This window comes from Thamnophis elegans, chromosome 10 (genome assembly GCF_009769535.1).
Source record: "Thamnophis elegans isolate rThaEle1 chromosome 10, rThaEle1.pri, whole genome shotgun sequence".
In the NCBI taxonomy this organism is placed as follows: Eukaryota; Metazoa; Chordata; class Lepidosauria; order Squamata; family Colubridae; genus Thamnophis; species Thamnophis elegans.
Window position 1 is genome coordinate 6,084,931 of NC_045550.1, and position 19,384 is coordinate 6,104,314.

At 38.8% G+C, this 19,384-nt stretch overlaps 1 protein-coding gene across 6 annotated transcripts in view; it reads right to left on the minus strand.

Moving 5' to 3' along the window:
- ZRANB1 (zinc finger RANBP2-type containing 1) overlaps positions 1-19,384 on the minus strand; it is a 52,723-nt gene that overhangs the window by 3,012 nt on the left and 30,327 nt on the right. For all 6 annotated transcript variants that reach the window (XM_032226037.1, XM_032226033.1, XM_032226035.1 and 3 more), the window contains 5 exons: positions 17,149-17,220; positions 13,777-13,975; positions 11,733-11,853; positions 6,006-6,135; positions 894-1,123 (listed from right to left, as the gene is read on the minus strand). In XM_032226037.1, the coding sequence (XP_032081928.1) occupies positions 894-1,123; positions 6,006-6,135; positions 11,733-11,853; positions 13,777-13,975; positions 17,149-17,220 (752 nt within the window). The remainder of the gene's footprint in view (positions 1-893; positions 1,124-6,005; positions 6,136-11,732; positions 11,854-13,776; positions 13,976-17,148; positions 17,221-19,384) is intronic.

Sequence of the window (19,384 nt, forward strand, 5' to 3'; positions counted from 1 at the left end):
TGGGGGAGGACCTTCTCTGTAGCTGCTCCGGCCCTATGGAACGATCTCCCCGTTGAGATCCGGACCCTCACTATCCTTCCGGCCTTCCGCAAAGCGACCAAGACCTGGCTGTTCCGGCAGGCCTGGGGCTGTTGATGTATCCAGCCCCATCCTAAGTTATGAATGTTGCGGAATTTTTAATGTTGTTTTTTTTATTTTTTGTATGTCCCCCCTCCCTTTTTTACCTGTAAGCCGCCCTGAGTCTCTTTGAGAGTGGGCGGCATACAAACTAATTAAATAAATAAGTAAGTGTTGTGTGACACTTGCTGTGGCCGATTCAAAAATCTACTAGCCAATTCCTAACTGTAGAATTAATTAACTTCTAGTAGCCACATAAATAGATTTCTTCCACGACGATCTATTGCCTAATGCCTACTTTTTTAAAAAAATATGTAAGATAAGATTGAAGAAATCTAACAGTTCTGTTTCACAGACCGAGTTATGAAAACCCATTTATCTGTGATCATGCACCAGATATGCATCAAATAAAAATCCACATTTTTAATTGCTACTTTAAGATTTCATTCCTAATGCAATGGTATGGTTAAATGTTATTAGAAAATTGGCTTGTCTTTTCAGGCACGGCCATTCTGTATTTTTAGTTACAAAATGATTCATTAAGAGGGACCTAAACTATCTGGTTGTTGCTTGTTCCTCAAAAGTTTAATTGTTACAGCTGTTTTTTAAAAACATCTCTCATTCATAAAGTCCTCAGTATAAAGTAAAATTTGGCGGTCTATGGATCTCCCGCATGCTATCTATAATTATGCATATTCTTGAGGCTTTTATTTTTTCTCATCTAATACTTGAGTAACATCTCTGATGTAAAACCATAATTATGAAGCATTTCTTACCTCTTGAGCAGACAGGAAGTGAATGTGCAGCAGCTTCCTTTCACTGTCAACCAACGGTAAAAAAGTAATAGTAACATCATCATCAGTGTTCAAGTTAGCACCAGCACCTCGATTGCCATAGCCATCGTTCTCCATGGCAACCAAAGCAGAGAAATGGCCCCTTGTGTAGCCCAGAGCAATCGGGCTCTTCCAACAAAAGCTCTGTTCCCATAACAAAGGCAAATATACACCTATGAAAAAAGGGAAGGTCCAAAGGTCAATGAACTTGATGTATTTGTTTTTGGTGAAGATTTTTTATCTAAAGCACGACAATGAACATAAGTCTTTAATGTACCTCTCAGTCGAAAGTTGAGTCTTTATCAATTAATGGATGTAAAAAGTTGCAAATATAGTCTAATAATTGAGTCTACAGGTAGTCTTCCATTTATGGCCAATTGTTTAACAGCCATTTGACACACCTCAATTATGATCCATTTTCAGAGTTACAAAGGCCATACACATCAGTGGTGGGTTACAACCGGTACGCCCCAGTACAGGCATACCGGTGCCTGCTGGGAGCACCGGGTATCATTCCGGTACGGTGCTCCAGAGGGCCCACCCGCCAGCGCTCCTTACCGATATTTAAGCTCTTCGGCACTTCCACGCATGGAACGTATGGCGCCTGCGCGATGATCCACCGAGAGCTGGATTGTTGCAGGCGGTAAGTATGCATGCACGTGCTGCGCGTGTGTGCTGCACGCGTTCATATGGTGGACGCCCAGCCCCGTTGCACCATACTGGTTGCACCGGGATCTGGAACCCACCACTGATACACATCCATATTGTTGCATAATAATTTTGGGCACTTGGCAACTGATCCACCTTAACAGCCATTTGCAGCATTCTGTAGTCATGCGACCATGATTTGTGACTTTTTTTTGTCAGTTTCCACGGTGAACTAAAATGGATTTGCTTAACAACCATCATAAAAACCAATTATAACTTTGAATCCAGTCAGGTGATGCTTCAACTTAGGACTCTAATTCTGGACAGTCATAAGCCAAGAAATACCTGTACTATAAATACTATCATGCAATCCTTAAAATAGTAATAGATATCTCAAAAGGAATTCCCATAGCAACTGAAACAATTCCAACTGAAGTTTTACCTTTTTAAAGTATTAACATGTTACATTTAACATACAGAACAATCTCTGTTTCAATTATTCAGTCACAATCTAGTTTCCACAGTTTTTAACATACATGATGGAATCTCCAATACTCATTTGAGGAACTTAAAAGATATTCAGACCTTCAACCAAACAACTAAAGTAGGAGCATGAGAAAATTTAGAAACTGGAGTACCTCAAAGTACACTGCTCCTTAAAAGTTTTGAGTTTTTAACATTTCTGCATAAATACAATCTAAAAATATGATCTTTACTCCAGACAAGACCTAAAACTAGATAAAAATAACTCAATTAAAAGTCAATGTTTCTTTCAGCCTCTCTATAATTTCACAGAGGCTCAAAATACATCTAAGAGCAGGCAGTAGCAACATATCAAATGTATTTCATCAAAACAATTACATTGTTCTAACTGCAGCTTCTATATCAGCCCTGTTATGTGCCCCTAACTTTCCCAGAAATCTAAGAAGACACTTGAGCTTTTCTGGGGATTTTCCATGGCTTCTCATTTTAAATTCATAAAGTGGAAGAAGATCCCAAAGAGCTGCCATATTACCATAAAGTGATGTCCATCAGACCCACAGATCATTCTTTGTTGAATCAGATGCCAATGATTGGCTCACAGGATGATTATGAGAGCACAAGCTTCGGCTACGGTCTCCTATTTCAATCTCTAATCCTGGAGGTAGCATGTGAATATCGAGACTAGCAGCAACTGACAGTTTTATCCTTCTAAATTTATCTAAGTCCCATTGTTGTCTCTTCCGTGCGCTTACTGGTTTACTAGTAAATGTCAACATGTGTGGCAGGAAACAAGGTGTTAAAGAAGGGGCAATAATTTAGGTTCTGCTACCAGCAAAAGGTAAAATTCTCAGGCAATGGTTGTAAGGCATGATGACCCAAATCAAGACTTTGTATCATCTCGAATTGAGTAATTTAAGTGAAATTGTAAAAGAAAGGCAAGTGCAAACGAAATGTGACATAGATGGGGCCAAGAATTCAGAGACTATTTTCAATATTCAGCAGACATACAATATTTATTATTTAGTAGGCTTTAATTTTAAGATGCAGATAACCATAGGCAATTAATTTATACAAGACCCTGTTTCAATTCTTGATTTCAATTAATTCTCTTTATCTCAGCTCGGAAAAACTCCTACACTCCAGTAGTCCTTTTTCTAAATGGATGGTTTCTGGTTGGTTAATCCAGTGTTTTTCAACCACTGTGCCGCGGCACACTAGTGTGCCGTGACATAGTGTAAGGTGTGCCGTGGGAGAATTACTTTATATATAGTCAATATAGGCACAGAGTTAAAAAAATTTAACATTTTCTAATGGTGGTGTGCCTCGTGATTTTTTTCATGGAAAAAGTGTGCCTTTGCACAAAAAAGGTTGAAAAACACTGGGTTAATCCATGTATATATTATGTAGCCATTTTGTGTGAATACCAGGACACCCAGGGAGTTCTTTTTTAATGTCCACTCATTCAGTGAGCCTTCAAAGTTACAACAGCACTGAAAGAGAAGAGCTTTTGATGGGTTCTTGGAGTAGCAGTCATTGTAGTGTTCCTGGGGTCAAACCATGAAGGATTTGCCTAACAAGAGCAACTAAAACTGTTAGAACTGCCACTGAGGCCACATGATGCTGTGCCTTACAAATACATTGCTTAGTAATGGAATTCCCAGTCCTGATTATTGTCAGTAAGTGAAAACTATTGTACTTTCAACATTTTAAATGTATCTAATGGCTTAGAACAGTGTTTCTCAACCTTGGTGACTTTAAGTCCTTGGACTTCAACTCCCAGAATCCCCCAGCTGGGGGATTCTGGGAGTTGAAGTCCACAGGACTTAAAGTCACCAAGGTTGAGAAACACTGGCTTAGAATGATTGTCTCATGTTTAAGACTATTCTACTCAACTTTACAGTGAAGCTTTTCGCAAACTAGTGAACCCATAGTTGTAGTTCTTTCTTTTAAAAGTTCTAATTATTAAAGATGTAAAATTCCTAATTATTGATAGTAATTCTTTCATCGTGCTTTTCCTATAAAAAGAGTTTTAAGATGTTATAAATCTTAAGTCTGAACATGATATAGAACTTTCTTTACACTATATTTTCAGGCTGCTACATTATTTAAAAGAAGAATGTGTAAAACTTCCTGTATTTTATGTCACAAATTCCTTTAAGCTACCAATCACAAAAGACAATTATAGGTGGTAGTATTCTAAAGATAAGCTGTAATGCTATAGTGAGGTTTCTGATATTAAGTATTATGCTTTCTATATATTATTATGAGAAGCATAGACAATTCCTGTGAAAATTCTTGAACTCAGAAATTATCTGTTTTTCCCTGAAAATAAGACTGGGTTGTATTTTCTTTTGGGCACCAAAGTAAGCACCGGGGCTTATTTTTGGAGGGTGTTTATTTTTCCCCATGTATGGGAGGTCCACCTCTGCTTGTTCACGGTGGGGCAGGTGGCTGCGCAGCATACCAGTGCTGCTGCCGTGAGATAGGGAGGATAGAGCTGCCCCACACACCCCACACTGGCTTACCTCAGGGCCCCCAGCAGCGAAGCCACCCATATCCTGATATCTGCCTCACCTCACGGCAGTGGCTACAGCAGCCCCATCTAGCAGGGCCCCTTCGTGGCCGCCAGCCCATTTCTTCTGCTTGCTCACAACTGCAACGGAGGAGGCTGGTGCCGCAGCCTTGAGGCGAGATGGGAGGGTGGAGCTGACCCACGCACTCTGCACTGGCTTACCTTACACCCCAAGACCTGCCTCACAGTTGCAGTACCAATACACCATTCAGCCTCCTGCTCTGTTGTGGCCACAAGCAAGCAGAAGTAGTAGGCCGGCGGCGATCCTGCTGATGCTTGTTGGTGGTGCTGCTGCCGCAAGGCAGGTATCAGACGCGGATGGCCTGGCTGCGGGGGTCCTGAGGTAATCCGGTGTGGGAAGCCTGGGGCATCTCCACCCCCCCACCTGATCTCGTGGCCGCGACACCACGACCAACCAGACGAAATGGATGGGTGGCCGGCTGCAAAGGCTGTTTTTTTTAATTTATCTTTTATTTTTAGACAAACAAAACATAAAACCATCTTCCATTACATACAGTGTATCGATTGGTTACAAGGTTTTTGTGCATCCTTTCCATAGTCATCACTTGCAATTTATATAAATCACATATCAAATCGAATATGTTTATACATTATTATCATTATACCTCATTTGTTTGACTATCACTATTATTCCTTCATTTTAAACAAGACATACTAAATATTGGGTTCATTTATATTATAACAATTCATTACATCATCTTCAATCTATCCAATAATAATATATCTTTACGTTATATTCAGTATCATTCTATTATTCTTGTATTGATAACATTCTCTAGTATCTTTCATTTCCATGTTTTTTTATCTAACCATTGATAAAATAAATCCGTCTTATAAAATTGTTTATCTCTTTGTTCCCTAATTTCAAATGTCAATTTACTCATTTCAGCACAGGCTGTTAAGTAGGGCTTCTTTTGGGGGTAGGGCTTATATTAGGCACAGGTGTAAAAACATGCTAGGGTTTTTTTCAGGAAAACGGGGTATTTATACTGTATTTCTGTTAACTTCAAAATACACCAAAGTATTTCTAAATGCTTCTATTGCACTGAATCAGAATCAATGTAACCTGCCAACATATTTTAATAGCAATTTTATTAAAAATTACAATTACAGCAATAAAAGCTAATACAAACTAAAAGAGGGAAAAGTAGAAGAAATAAGAATATAGTTAAGAAAAAGAACAATTCAAGAAAACCAATAAAAAATACTAGAATTTTAAACATAAGAAATAGAAATTACATTTATTGCTTTAAATTTCTTTAAATTACAGATTTTCCCAGTATCTTTTCCATATTTTAAATTAAAATCTTGTTTGTATAAATCATACTTACCTTGAAAACGAGTATATCCTAAAGTTTCTCCCCGGAAACTCTTATAATATTTAACTCCATAAACTATAATTGGTCTTCTAAGAATATGTGCAAGTACAAAAATGTGTGTCTGTTCCAAACTTGCGCCAGGCTGTTTCAAAAATAATATTTTAAAATGAAAGTTATTATGTGAGATAAAACAATAACACTGACTTTTCATTTTAGTACAATACAATAATACCACTTACCACAATTTATTTGAATCCAACAGACAAAAATAGAGACTCAAGTTATTTCTGAAATAACGAAGTCTGTTAAATTAAGCTTTATTGATGTTTCTGGGTAAGCTCCTTAAAAATGGGGAATGGAGCTGGTGAGAAGATTGGTGGCAGAAATAGGCCAGTGGGAGCTGCCCCATTGAGACATTGGTGGCACTGGGAAGATTGGAGGCTCCTCCTTCCATGTGCAGTGGGATAGGACAGTTTAGACAAGGATTTCTGGAAGTCCTCGGTCTTTCTTGCTCCTTTGCAACCAGAGGTTTATTCCTCCTGGCTATTTCCATAACAAGTGAAGGGAGTAGTGGACAAGATGGAGGCTATAACATTGAATCTTGCCATCTTTAATCAACCAGAAGGCCCTATGCATATTTTTACACATATGCAAAGCGGTAGATAGATGTGCATATATTTTACAGATATGCAAAATATATTTTGGATTTAACATTTAACAGTAATTTCAGGACATCTTTCCTACTGAATGATCTGTTAAATTGAGGTTTTACTGTAACTGAAATGTTTCTAGGAAACCATCTTTTTAAATACTGCTTACCAAAATATTTTCACTGTATTCTTAAAGCATAAATATAATCTGGTAAATCATTTAATGAGGCATAAATTACACGAGAAAAACCAGGGCCTAGTGAAGCCATTAGTTTGTCTTAATAATGTTATCCAGTTTTAATTACATATATGCCTCTTGTAAGGCTTCCAATTACAGTAACCTAGTGAAGACAGGCATAGTTACAAAAGAAAAGAGAATAAGAGAACATATACAAAAGGATATCAGGTTTTTTTTTCCTTAAGTCAATAGACTACATGCAAAATTACTGTGTATTACCTGATAGAGTGACTAGAGGAGCAATTTTAATGTTATGGTTAAATTTGATTTAGCACACTTTAAAACCTTAAAGTATTACTGTCAGATATTACAGTGAAGCAATGTGAATTCTTATCATCAAACATTTATTCATGTTACATTTTGTAGGCTTACTCTCTGTGTACAAACTTATATTTAATTACAGTTAAGCATATGGTGCTCAGTATTAGCTTCTAGGTTATGCACATTGTTAATTAAAAAATGGAAATTTTTGTTGTCAGCCTAATATTCCAGCTTTGGGAGAATATATTCTAATCATAGTAATAATTGTTACAACATCATTAATGCCTGGATGTAGACAAACTGGAAATATTACAAGGTGCCCTACATCATCCAAGTCATCAGTGACAAATCAAATCATCCATTAAGCTAAAACTTGTGGCATCATCTCTCTATATCAAAGTAGCCCTTGATCAGTGACTATTCAAAGTTATGATGGTGATAAATGAATGGTGGTTACATTTCCTTGGAGTTCCAGTCATCCCAGCACTTTTGCCGTCACATGATTGTGATGAGTGAGATGGAAACCAGTTTGCACTTACAACCAGTTGCGGCCTCTATCATCACGAGATCACCATTTGCAATCTTCCCTGCTGGCTTCCTCAAAAGCTAATGAGGAAGGGGCCAGGAAAGGTCACAGGTCACTGGGGTAAGTCTCCTAGAGTGATGGAATGTGTCTATGAAAGGGAAGGTGGTGTGATGGACTACAGTGAAATGGCACTTTCCCAGAAAGGAAGGGGCACGTTCTGGGTGGGGTGGAGGGAGTTGAGACAACACAGCTCAGAGATGAATCAGAGAAAGAGGAAGAGGTTTAGGATAGCCATTCCTCAGCATCTCCCAAGATATATCCCTTAGGGTTGGAGAAAGGTAGATTTAGTCTGGCAACATTCTGTCTCTATGGTTTGAGCAAATAAAGAATTGAGCTTTGGCTGGAGGGTTCTAATCTGTGTTATTCTTGGGCTGGGCCTGTCATTCATCTTGCCACACAAACTGATACAGGCCTCAGTAACTCTCATTCACCCTTTAAAGAGAAGATTTAATTTAATATAATTTATTAGATTTATAGGCCACCCAATCCCGGAGGACTCCGGGCGGCTTACAGAGAACAAGAAAAATAAAACAAACAAAATAAAAATAAAAAATTTAAAAAATCCCCAACACACATACGTTCTGATCGGGGCTGGACCCTACATAATAAGGTCAACAGCCCCAGGCCTGCCGGAACAGCCAGGTTTTAACAGCTTTTCTGAAGGCCATGAGGGTGGGCGAGGTCCAGACCTCTGGGGGTAGCTGATTCCACAGGGTCGGAGCAGCCACAGAGAAGGCTCTCCTCCGAGGCCCCGCCAGCCGACACTGTCCAGCTGATGGCGTCCTAAGGAGGCCCACCCTGTGGGATCTTATCAGCCGTTGGGAGGTATGTGGCAGTAGGCGGTCTCGCAAATACGCTGGTCCTGAGCCATGTAGGGCTTTAAAGGTAGTGACCAACACCTTGAATTGCGTTCGGAGACCAATTGGCAGCCAGTGCAGCTCCCGGAGGATAGGTGTAATATGGGTGTATCTCAGTACACCCAATATCGTTTGTCTTTTGATTTCTTGAAACTTAGGAGACTATGGAACTTCAGTTTCAACCAACAATAAGCACATTTATGTATGAAGCAACTAAATAACTACATTAATCTGAACAGAAGAGTTAGAAAGCACTCTTGGAATCACCATTCACAGTACTAATAAAAATGCAACTCTCTTCAGCTTATTAAACCAGCTTGAAATACTGCTCTCAAATCCTAGTAAAACAACCAACAAGAATTGTGTTGTTTAACCAGTGTCCTAAGCCAGAAAACCAAGCAGCACGTCAGCTGAAATGATTACGATAATGACGTTGACACTATTATAAAATAATTACATATTACAATTTACATTGTACAATGCAGGTCCATAGAACCAGAGCAGAAACTCAAAATGCTAGGAGAGTACAGGGAGTATGCATGCCCTTTAGACAACCGGGAATGTTACATATACACACATAAAGCTGCATATTGCTCTAAAAGAATGCAATCTTCTTTCCCCTCGAAGTATTGGGAGGGGAGGAGGAATACAATAGCAGAAACATGTTGTTGAGAGCAGGTGACTAGGCAGGAGATATAAATAATGAAAGCATGAAATGGAGGCAGCTGACGGAAGAATCGCTGCCTCCTCAGGGGGTTACGTTGACTAGTCCTGCCTTCCCTGATGCCCTCCACATGCAGTGAGTGAGGGTACCTGTAATGGAGAGCGTCCTCTACCCATGGAGAGTCTCTACATGCAGATTCAGGGAGGGAAAAAAAAATCTTCAGAGAGTCTCCAGGGTCAGAAGGCTCTCCACTGCAGACCCTGATCCTCTACACATGGAAGGGAATGGAAGAGTATGAGAAGAGAATGAGGTAGCATGCTGATTGAACAGGACTAGAAATTTTAAAAAATACTCACCTGGGAATAAGAGCCAATGAACTAAATGGGATTTTCTACAGAGTAAGCATGCATAGATTTCCATGTGCTTGCAGCCCAGCACAAAGACTATCAACCTGTTTCCTTGTGGCAAACAGAAGGGAAAAAAAACACAACTCAATACCCCAAGGATCTCTTCTCCAGTTCGTATCTTAATTACATGGAGTAAGCTGGGATAAATAGACCCATCTCCAGCATAGTAACAGACTATGCATATATCCCTGGAGGTAAGAGCAACTAAACATGGATGGGTCTTGCTACAAAGAATATGTGCCCACACCGAGCTAACATTTTTGCGGTCTCTCTCTTACTGCTGTGGGTCTGGGAGAGGTATCATCAGTACAGGCAGTCCTTGACTTTTGTTTATAGTGACTGTTGAAAGTTACAACAGCATTGAAAAAAAGTGAACAACGACCATTTTTCAGACTTACAACTATTGCAGCATCCCCATGGTCACGTGGTTTACATTTGGATGCTTGGCAACCGGTTCATATTTATGACAACTCTTGGCTCCTGGGGTTCACGTGGTCACCTTTTGCAACCTTCTGACAAGCAAAGTCAATGGGGAACCCAGATTCACTAAACAACCGTGTTACTGATTGAACAACTGCAGTGGGGGGTCACTTAACAACTGTGGCAAGGAAAGTCGTAAAAGGGGGCAAAACTTGCTTAACCAATTTCTCACTTAGCAACCTAAATTTGGAGCTCAATTGTGATCTTAAGTTGAGGACCACCTATACACCAATGATACCCAACTATGTATCTCTGCCCCTGGTGAATTAAGTGCTGTGAGGCTTTTAACGTCTTATCCTGGTGTCTGGAGGCTGAGAGTGTCTGGATAGGGAATAAAAGGTTTCAGCTCAACCTTGGCAAGATTGAGTGCCCTTTAGTTCTGGGGCCCACCAGTTTTACAATTACACTGGTACACAAACTTGGGGAGGGGGGATCCTGGACTCACAACTCCTGCTCCAAAATCAGGTAGCAGTGGTGGCTAGGAGGGCCTTTGCACAGCTTCATGTTGTGTGCCAGTTGTTGCCAAAATTCCTAAATCAGGGCCTCTGTTCACAATCATAATCACCTCCCAACTGGATTACTATACCGAGATGAACATGGGGCTGTGAGATGGGTGGTCATGTAAATTTGATAAAGCAAATTTATCAAACGCACAAACACACACACTAGGACTTGCTACAACATCGTGAGCCATCAACAATTTTTGCAATCTCTTTTACTGATGTGAATGTGTATTACAGCATTCATGTAAGAGAAATTATTTTTAAAAAGAATAATTCCTATGTAATGTGTAGATAGGACATTAACTAATTCACAACTGGGTGCCTTATAATCCATTTAATATTATCTTTTCCTCTCTTTTTGGTGTATGTAGCCTCTGGGTCAGTATGAACTCACTAGGGTGTCCCATACACATATATGTTGTTGGGGAGGGGGGACTCCTCCAGACTGATTGAGTGGAAATTAGCAACAATGGCCCACAGGAAAGATGGAAATTATACTGATTTTTTTTGTAATGTTTAGTCTGATTTTTATATAATCCTCTTTTCTTTGGGAGATATCATCAGGTAAACATAACTATAACATTGTCCATAGCAAAATCTATGAAGCTTAAAATATTTATTTATGCAGGCTGTTCTAAAGATTACATAGATTATTATAAGTGCTCAAAGTTAGCACAGTTCCCAAATTCAGCTATAATTAGATTTGCAGGTGTATTCAGAAGAAATTCCCATTCAGTTCAGTGAGATAGTATATATATATAACTTAAAGAAGCTGTGATTATTCAAATTGGCATAATTAAGCCCAATACTATTTACATAATTTTGATTTTATGTAAAATGTAAAAAAAAATCCCATTGATGATTTTGATTGGATGATGCTCATAACATCTGAAGTACTCACAAGTACAAACATCAAATTAAAGTACCTATAACAATACTACAGGCTTACTAAAGGAAATAGTTTTCAGTCAGGTAATCTAAAATACGCATTACAAGATAGAAATCTACAGAACTTGTTAAGAAAAATGCAAATACATTTCTCAGCAGCGTCGTCTTTCCCATGTTCCGCTTTTACTTACGGTGACAATCTTACCTGACTAGCAAGAGAAAGTATAAATGCCCAGTCTTCCTGCCATTGTTCTTCTCGCAGTGAGAAATGTAAACCAAAGCTTTGAGAATACCAGGACTCCCATTCTTTCCATCGGGTATAGAACCTATAAAAAAGTATGTGTGCAACAGTTTAATTCATCTTACCCAATCATACAAATTCTCCAGAATTTGGGCTACTTAATCGATGATTTGACGGGAAGATGAAGAGAGTACGAATTAGTATTTCTTACTGCAATAGTTAGCCAACATCTCTCTTGGTACACACACATACTTAGAGAGAGGGAGAGAGGGAGAGAGAGATGGACCTTGGTACTCATCATTAGTTGCTTCCAGGAGGTGCAATGAGTATCAAAAACGATGAGTACCAAACAAACCTTTCCCATAAGGAATAATGTAGTGAGTCACAAGGCAGCCAACACTGACAAATCCTAGTTTGTGCGTTGAGTACAAAACAAACGATGAGTATTGGGACAAATTTTTCACATCAAAATGTACTGAATAACAAAGTTGATGAGTTTCAAAGCAATTGAGTACCAAAGTACCACTGTATGTATGTATATATTTACACATGTATGTATATATGTATGTATGAGAGAGAAAGGGGGGAGAGGGAAGGAGGGAGAGAGAGAGAGCTAGAGAGAGAGCTAAAAAGAGAAGGGGGAGGGAGGGAGGGAGGGAGGGAGGGAGGGAGGGAGGGAGGGAGGGAGAGACAACTATGCAAAGGCTTGGATTCATTTAAGAAAATTGGCTTCTGAATATACAGGAATGCCACAAGCATCTATCTGCACTTATTAAAGCACTTACATCCATTTTCAGGATTGTGTGAATCATCCTTTCCTACCTGAATCTGAATTATCAACTGATCATTTTTCACCATTTTTGCAACAATCATTTCCCTAATAGATTAATAGATGACCTTCCAAAAATAATTCTTATATGTATGTGATCTAATGTCTAAAACTGCAAATAGTTATGAGTTTTTATTCTTATTTTCTTCCATCATGTATGGCTTACTACTTTATTGTGCATGCTCATACAACAACTATAAATTTTAGAAGTAATATTTTAACATGGATAGATGGATGGATGGATGGATGGATGGATGGATGGATGGATGGATGGATGGACGGCCAGACGGATGGCCAGATGGATGGATGGATGAAAGACTGCAGATAATTGATTAGTCGTAGCACCATATCAAAATATAAAACAAAAATAAAATTCAGAATCTAATCTCGGCGTAAGATATATATATAAAAGAAAATACAGCAATAAAATACATATGCGGAAAATATGAATCAACAAATACATCACCTTTACAACTTATCCCAATACATTCGATATAACAAGCTCTTAACTCAACTGCCTTAACTATAAACTTAGCAGTTCTGTTCCTGATGTATAGATTAGAACCCGGGAGGCAGTAGGACAATCTGTAATTCCGACCCGAATGGACTGTTTTTTTTTTTCAAGTAGGAATGTTAACTATCTAAGTTTAAGAAGGGTATATAACTGACAATCAAACAAAACGTAAGCAATGTCTTCAATTGCTGGGGTACTGCATATACTGGGTATAACACTGGTTCTCTATGCCTACTTTTCAATGAGCCAGGATAATTTTTCCAACTCATGGTGTTTTCAGGACTACTCCTAGGGTTAGCCAAATGGCCAATGCTGGAAGTTCTCTAAGTTAAATCCACACTTCTAGTGATAAGGTCAAATGTACCACAGCAAAAAACATAAATGTGATCAGATGTATAAATAACTACTTCAGATAAATCCCATTGGACTATCAGTTAACTAATTAAATGTCACTTTATATAGACACAACTTATTATTTGTATAAATTGCAAGCTTTTTCCGAGTTTCAATATTTTTCGACAGAGTAGAGATTGCAAAAGAATGCTGCTATTTCTGTAAAGGAGTAGCAAATTTATCCCTCCCAAATCTAAAAGCTCTGGATTTTTGTTTGAAGAAAGTTAACAATTAAAGTCACTCGACTGTACGGCAAAATAATTTCTGCTTACCAATGAGAACAATCATGTAAACTGTCATGAAGAGCTTTACGTAGCACCGAATCCTTATCATAAATGCCCCAGGTAGCTTGTAGAACTGAATCAAGCAGGCAATCTCCCGCAGTCCGATTCCAAAGTGCATAAAGTCTACTGTCCAAACGTGTACCCAGTTCCAGTGACCAGTTTATAATGGGAGATTCTTCTTCTAGTTCTACAAAATAAAACAGGGCCCAATCGGCCATCTTAAATCCAATAAGCAAGACACAAAACCATTTAGCACTTTTATTACTTTTAGAGAACAGCCAGTGACGTGCAGTCCGGGGAGGCACAGCCTCACCACTGTCAATCATGAAAAGGGGAAAAAAATGTAAACGGGAAAAAGCGAGTGCTGAGGTTAGGCTTCTGCTGCCACACCGTGAATGACTGCCTGTTTAAAAAAGCCTCTTAAAAAAGCGCCCTCTACTATGAGGCAGGAGAACTGCATGCCTCATCTAGTCTGACTTTTTAGGCGCTCGAGCAGAGTTAAGCAAGGATTAAAAGCCTTAAAAAATTCGGAGGTAGTTGAGGCATGCAGTTCTCCTGCCTCATAGTAGAGGGCGCATTTTTTAGAGGCTTCAACTCTGTCATTCTGTTTAAAGCTACAGCGTCACGCTCATTCTTCCTCCTCTTTCTCTGTTTCTGATGTCCCCCCACCCCACGCTCCCTCTTTTCCTTCAAATTTCCTTTTTTCTTTAATAAATGCAATGCTCAGGCATTCTCTCCTCTCCTGCGACACCTCACTGACTAAAGCACTTTCTTTCGCCCGCCTGAGCTCACGGCAGAGCTCAGGCGGGCTGCCGCGAGCTCAGGCAGGCAAAAGAAAGTGCTTGACTCAGTGGGGTGTTGGGGGACAGGATTGCCTCATCAGCCATAAACCACCGCACGTCACTGGATACAGCAGATAAATTGCTTGGCTTTTAAGTAAAACTCTCTTAGCTTCAAGACAATAGTGGGAAGCCGAGCATTTCCAGATTGCCGAAACTGAAGTCCAACAAGAAAAAGTTTTTTGCCTGTTTCTTATTTGCTGTTGTGATAGTAGCAGGCCTGAGTCCCAGGAACAAAGGAAAGGAAGATAGTGGTGAGAGTTGAGTGTGTCGAGGTCTCTGATTCTGCCCTATGATGCTGCCCCTCTTTCCTAATTTCCCCTGAATTATATGGTTTTAAGGATATTTGATGAAAACATTATTCTAAACAAATAAAGAATGGAAACTCCAATAAGAATTTAACCTACCTTAAAATTCTTCTATTCTAAAGTTCCTTCTAAGACAGTGTTTCTCAACCTTGGTATTCTGGGAGTTGAAGTCCGGACATCTTCAAGTTGCCAAGGTTGAGAAACACTGTTCTAAGAGCAGAAATTGTGGGGGGAAATAAATTGCCAACTAAATGAATGATTCTCATTTACGTATTATTTTGCACTACTATATATATTATTGAATCTGCTCTACTTTACTTTCCTTGAAATTTGCCAACCCACCTGTTGATTCCAATAAGCTATTTACTCCAGGGAATAAAAATAGTAAATACCAAAATTGAAAAGCCACCTTACTTAGTTTTGCTGAGCAGTTTTAGAATGGCCTTCACAATTTTAAAAGAGGACAATTATAATTTTACTCATAACTATTCTAGGTATCTATAGCTAACTAGCTGATCAGTTAGTTCTCTCTTAAGATAGCAAAAAAAAAAATACATATCTTTTACATTAAAACTTCTACATCATTAAAATCATTTTTTAATTAATTACCACAGTACAACCATGATATAAAGTTTGACAACTATAAAGGTCTGAGCCAATTCCAGCACTGTACAAAAAGAAATTCTCCAAATTAGTCAAATTTCTATGGTTTTGTCAATAACATACAAATAATTCCTAATTTATGTATTATCAACATTTTTTTTCTACTTGTACTTGTCCCTTTCACGATACTAAAAATCCCTTAGACATTTTCGACAAATTTAGTGTCAATGCTAAAGTTGGCCAAACTATGGTCATTTTCTTTTTTGTAGTTTCCTCTAGGGAGGTTTCTCTTCTCATTGCTTCAGGGCTAACACAACCTGAAGCAAAGGGGCCAGGGAGTGGGGTGTAGAGATAGTTGGGGGGTTGTAGCAGTGGTGGGATTCGGTTCACCGACAAAAGGGCACCCGACAAAACTGCGGTGACAAAACCGCGAGTTCTAAACCGCGCCGACGAATGAGCACTGAAGCGAGTTGATGACATCGCAGTTTTTGTGCTGCCGTTTTGTCGGCGTGCTTTTGTCGTGCGCACATTTGTCGGGTCACGGTGGGATTCAACTAATTTAACAACCAATGCTTTCTAATGACCGGGGGGGTAGTCATGTGACTGAGTGGGCATAGCCAACTTGATATCATTCACAACAAAGAGGCAGGAGCGGCAGGCCATTCACACCAGCGAAGTGGTTGCAGGTGTAGGCTGTTCGCATTGGCAAAGAGGCGGTGACGTCAGTCCGTTCATGCTGGCAAAGGCGAAGACAGGTAGCTGGGCCATGTGGGATGCAGCAGAATGGCGGAGAAAGGCTCGGCAGGGAGCTGGGCCGCATGGGAGGCTGGGGTGAAGGCAGGCAAGTGGGCTGGGCCGCGCGGGCCACATGGTTGAGGCAAGCAAACTAGCAAACGAGGGAGCCAGAGAGCAGCTGCTATGATGCGGCTAAGATGAGATAAGGAGTGACTGAGGGGAGAGGGGCGGGCATGGCCATACAGTGGTGCGATTAGCGGTGTCTCTAAACTGCGCAAAAATGTAACAACTGGTTCACCCAAACCAGTCCAAACTGACTGAATCCCACCTCTGGGTTGTAGCCTAAATAAGATGGTTTCCCTTGGGAATTAAGGACATTGGTGCAGGTGCTCAATGAAGACTGAGGTCACTTAGCAACTGGACTGTATGCTGATTGGACCATGTGACTGAAGACTCTGGAGGGAAGCGACACAGTTTTACTTTTAATTGGGTGCAAAACCGGCGGGAATTTAGATCTGGTTTTCCACCAGGAACGTGCCAATTTGATATGTCTCAATAAAATGTTCTTCGGGGAAATTGTCAGCCTCAGAGTTCTTATTAAATGGGATGTATTACTTGGAACCTTGACATTTAGTGAATTATACTGCCACCTGTATAATACATCAAAGAAAAGAACATCAATTTATTCTGGTCACGTACATATGCAATTTGTATATTTATATTTAGTTCTTCCCTGGTGTTCTTTAATGGTCCCATTCTTCCTTTAATTACTATTCCATAAACCTCAAGTGAAAGCTATTGCAAAGTAAATTCTAAAACGCAGTCAAGTTAATAATATCATATTGTGTAAACCATATATTATATAACATATTTACCTTTTTGAACATCCCTATCAAGTACTTCATCGAAAAGCTTTTCTTGAACTGTTGGCGGCAAATCTTCAATATCTGTAAAGGAAGACATTTGATTATTACACATCTGACAATAACAATTCACTTAAATGTACAACTTTCTCTACATTAAAAACTGCTTCACACAATATGATGAACACTTTTCAGAACAAGCTCTTTAGAACACCATCATTTCTTCATGTGGTTATTTTTCTTTCAAATCTAAACTCATCAAGTGATGCCTGAGGTATCAATGCAATAGTTCCCAACACATATACAAAATCTTGTTGTGAACCAATACTAAGTAATGAACTCAATAATGACTAAAATATAAAACAAAGTTGCAGAACATAGGGCCAGAAAAATATAAGATATATGGCTAATATATACAATTTAAATTAGATTAAATCTAGATTTTCTGATGGCTCTACTTAAATTTTAAAACGCAACTTGTAAAAGACTGTGCATTATTGCTATAAAAAGACAGTGTTTTGATTATTCCTTCTGGAATGCCAGTTCCAAAACCTGAAATATTACTTCTTTACAGACTTATATTATTTCTTGCTAAATCCACTCAGGGTATATATTTACTGAACAACATAATGTACAACTGAATTTGACAATGCAAGATTCTTGTATAAATCTATGTACAAATGTTATTTGTTAAAGATGAAAAATATAAGTCCTTAAAATGTAAGCTGCAAATCATATTAGTTACGCATTATAAAATAATCCCAAACTTTACCATTTGTTCTACCTGAATTCATGTTATGCATTGAATAGTAAATATATTTTCTATTTCAATTATATAAGATATAGAGGAGTTTGAACAGAGTAGAACTAATTAAAAGTATTTTTAGTTTATATGACACCCATGAAATAGTAACATATTTGTGCAGCAAACATAATAAATAACACAATCCTGTTAATTAGAACTTCTAGACAAAATGAGTTTAGGAAGGTAGGCTTGAAAATTCTATTAAGACACGCAATAGAAAAAGCTTCTTATTAATTCAAGTAACATTATTCTTGCTCCCTTTCCTGGCCCTTCTGACGTAGCAAAAGAGATGCACCAAAAAATAATTATTTTCACTTAGTAGTGTAGTCAAATTGTTTTGCATTACACACTCCAATGAATCAGAACAAATTAAGTATAATTGGAGAATTGGAGACAAGAGGTGTTTTGCTTTCAAAGCCTCTTCCAAAAACTCTTGCAACAAAAATATAGAACTCAAAGATAATGAGTTTATATTGATGAAATTACTTTTTACAAATAATCTGAAAGCACAAAAATGAAATGCTTGCTATAGTCATAATACAGGTTTCAAATAGAATGCCTGTTTAGGCTCTGTTGATCCGGGGGGGGGGGGGGGATACGTTCCCGAGAGTGGGCTTGCCATGGAGTACCTGAAGAAAAGTTTCAAATGAAAGTAGTTCTCATCATCTCAATCTTCATGGAATAACAGACAAGAACATTGGAACTCCAATGAAGAGCAGGATTAACAAACAACTAATAGAAGAGGATGCATGAGGGAGGGGGCATGTTTCTAAATAACTAATTATATGGACATATTTTATATATTATAACTTGAGTTGTCAATGCATTATATGTACTTCCTAGTCAACGGGATACAGACCAAAAAAAGAATGTTAGCTTGCAAACTAATAATTAGATTAGAAAGCATGACATTCTGTGGATTTATCTGTTGATTTAAATTATTTATATGATCATCCATCTTACCTTAGTGACTCTGGGTAGTACACAAGCACTAAAGCAATAGCTCCAGCCAATGACCATGACAAAGTCAAGGTAAAGCAATACATTTCAATTGTAAAAAGCTAAATCAGCAGCAAAACTCACCTAACTTCCTGGCCCAAATAAATGCCTGGGGAAACAGCCTGTTCTTTTGAGTCTTATGAAGGACTAACATGGCTAGTACCATTCAGATGTCTAGGGATTGCAGTTCCATAGAACAGAAACTGCCACAGAAAGGGTGCGACTCGAGTCCAAAAAGATGGCATTGTGTAATAGAAGGGATCCACAACACACCCTCGCTACTAGATCTAATCAGCCATCTTGAAACAATGGTAGAGAGGCAAACATATAGCTAGGGATGGTTAGGACAGTGGTTAAAAAAACTCTTTGGGCTTTTTTAAAATCCTTTTGTTCTTTTTGTTTTATGAGGTTGATCTTTCAGATGGTTATATTCCCCTTTCTCTT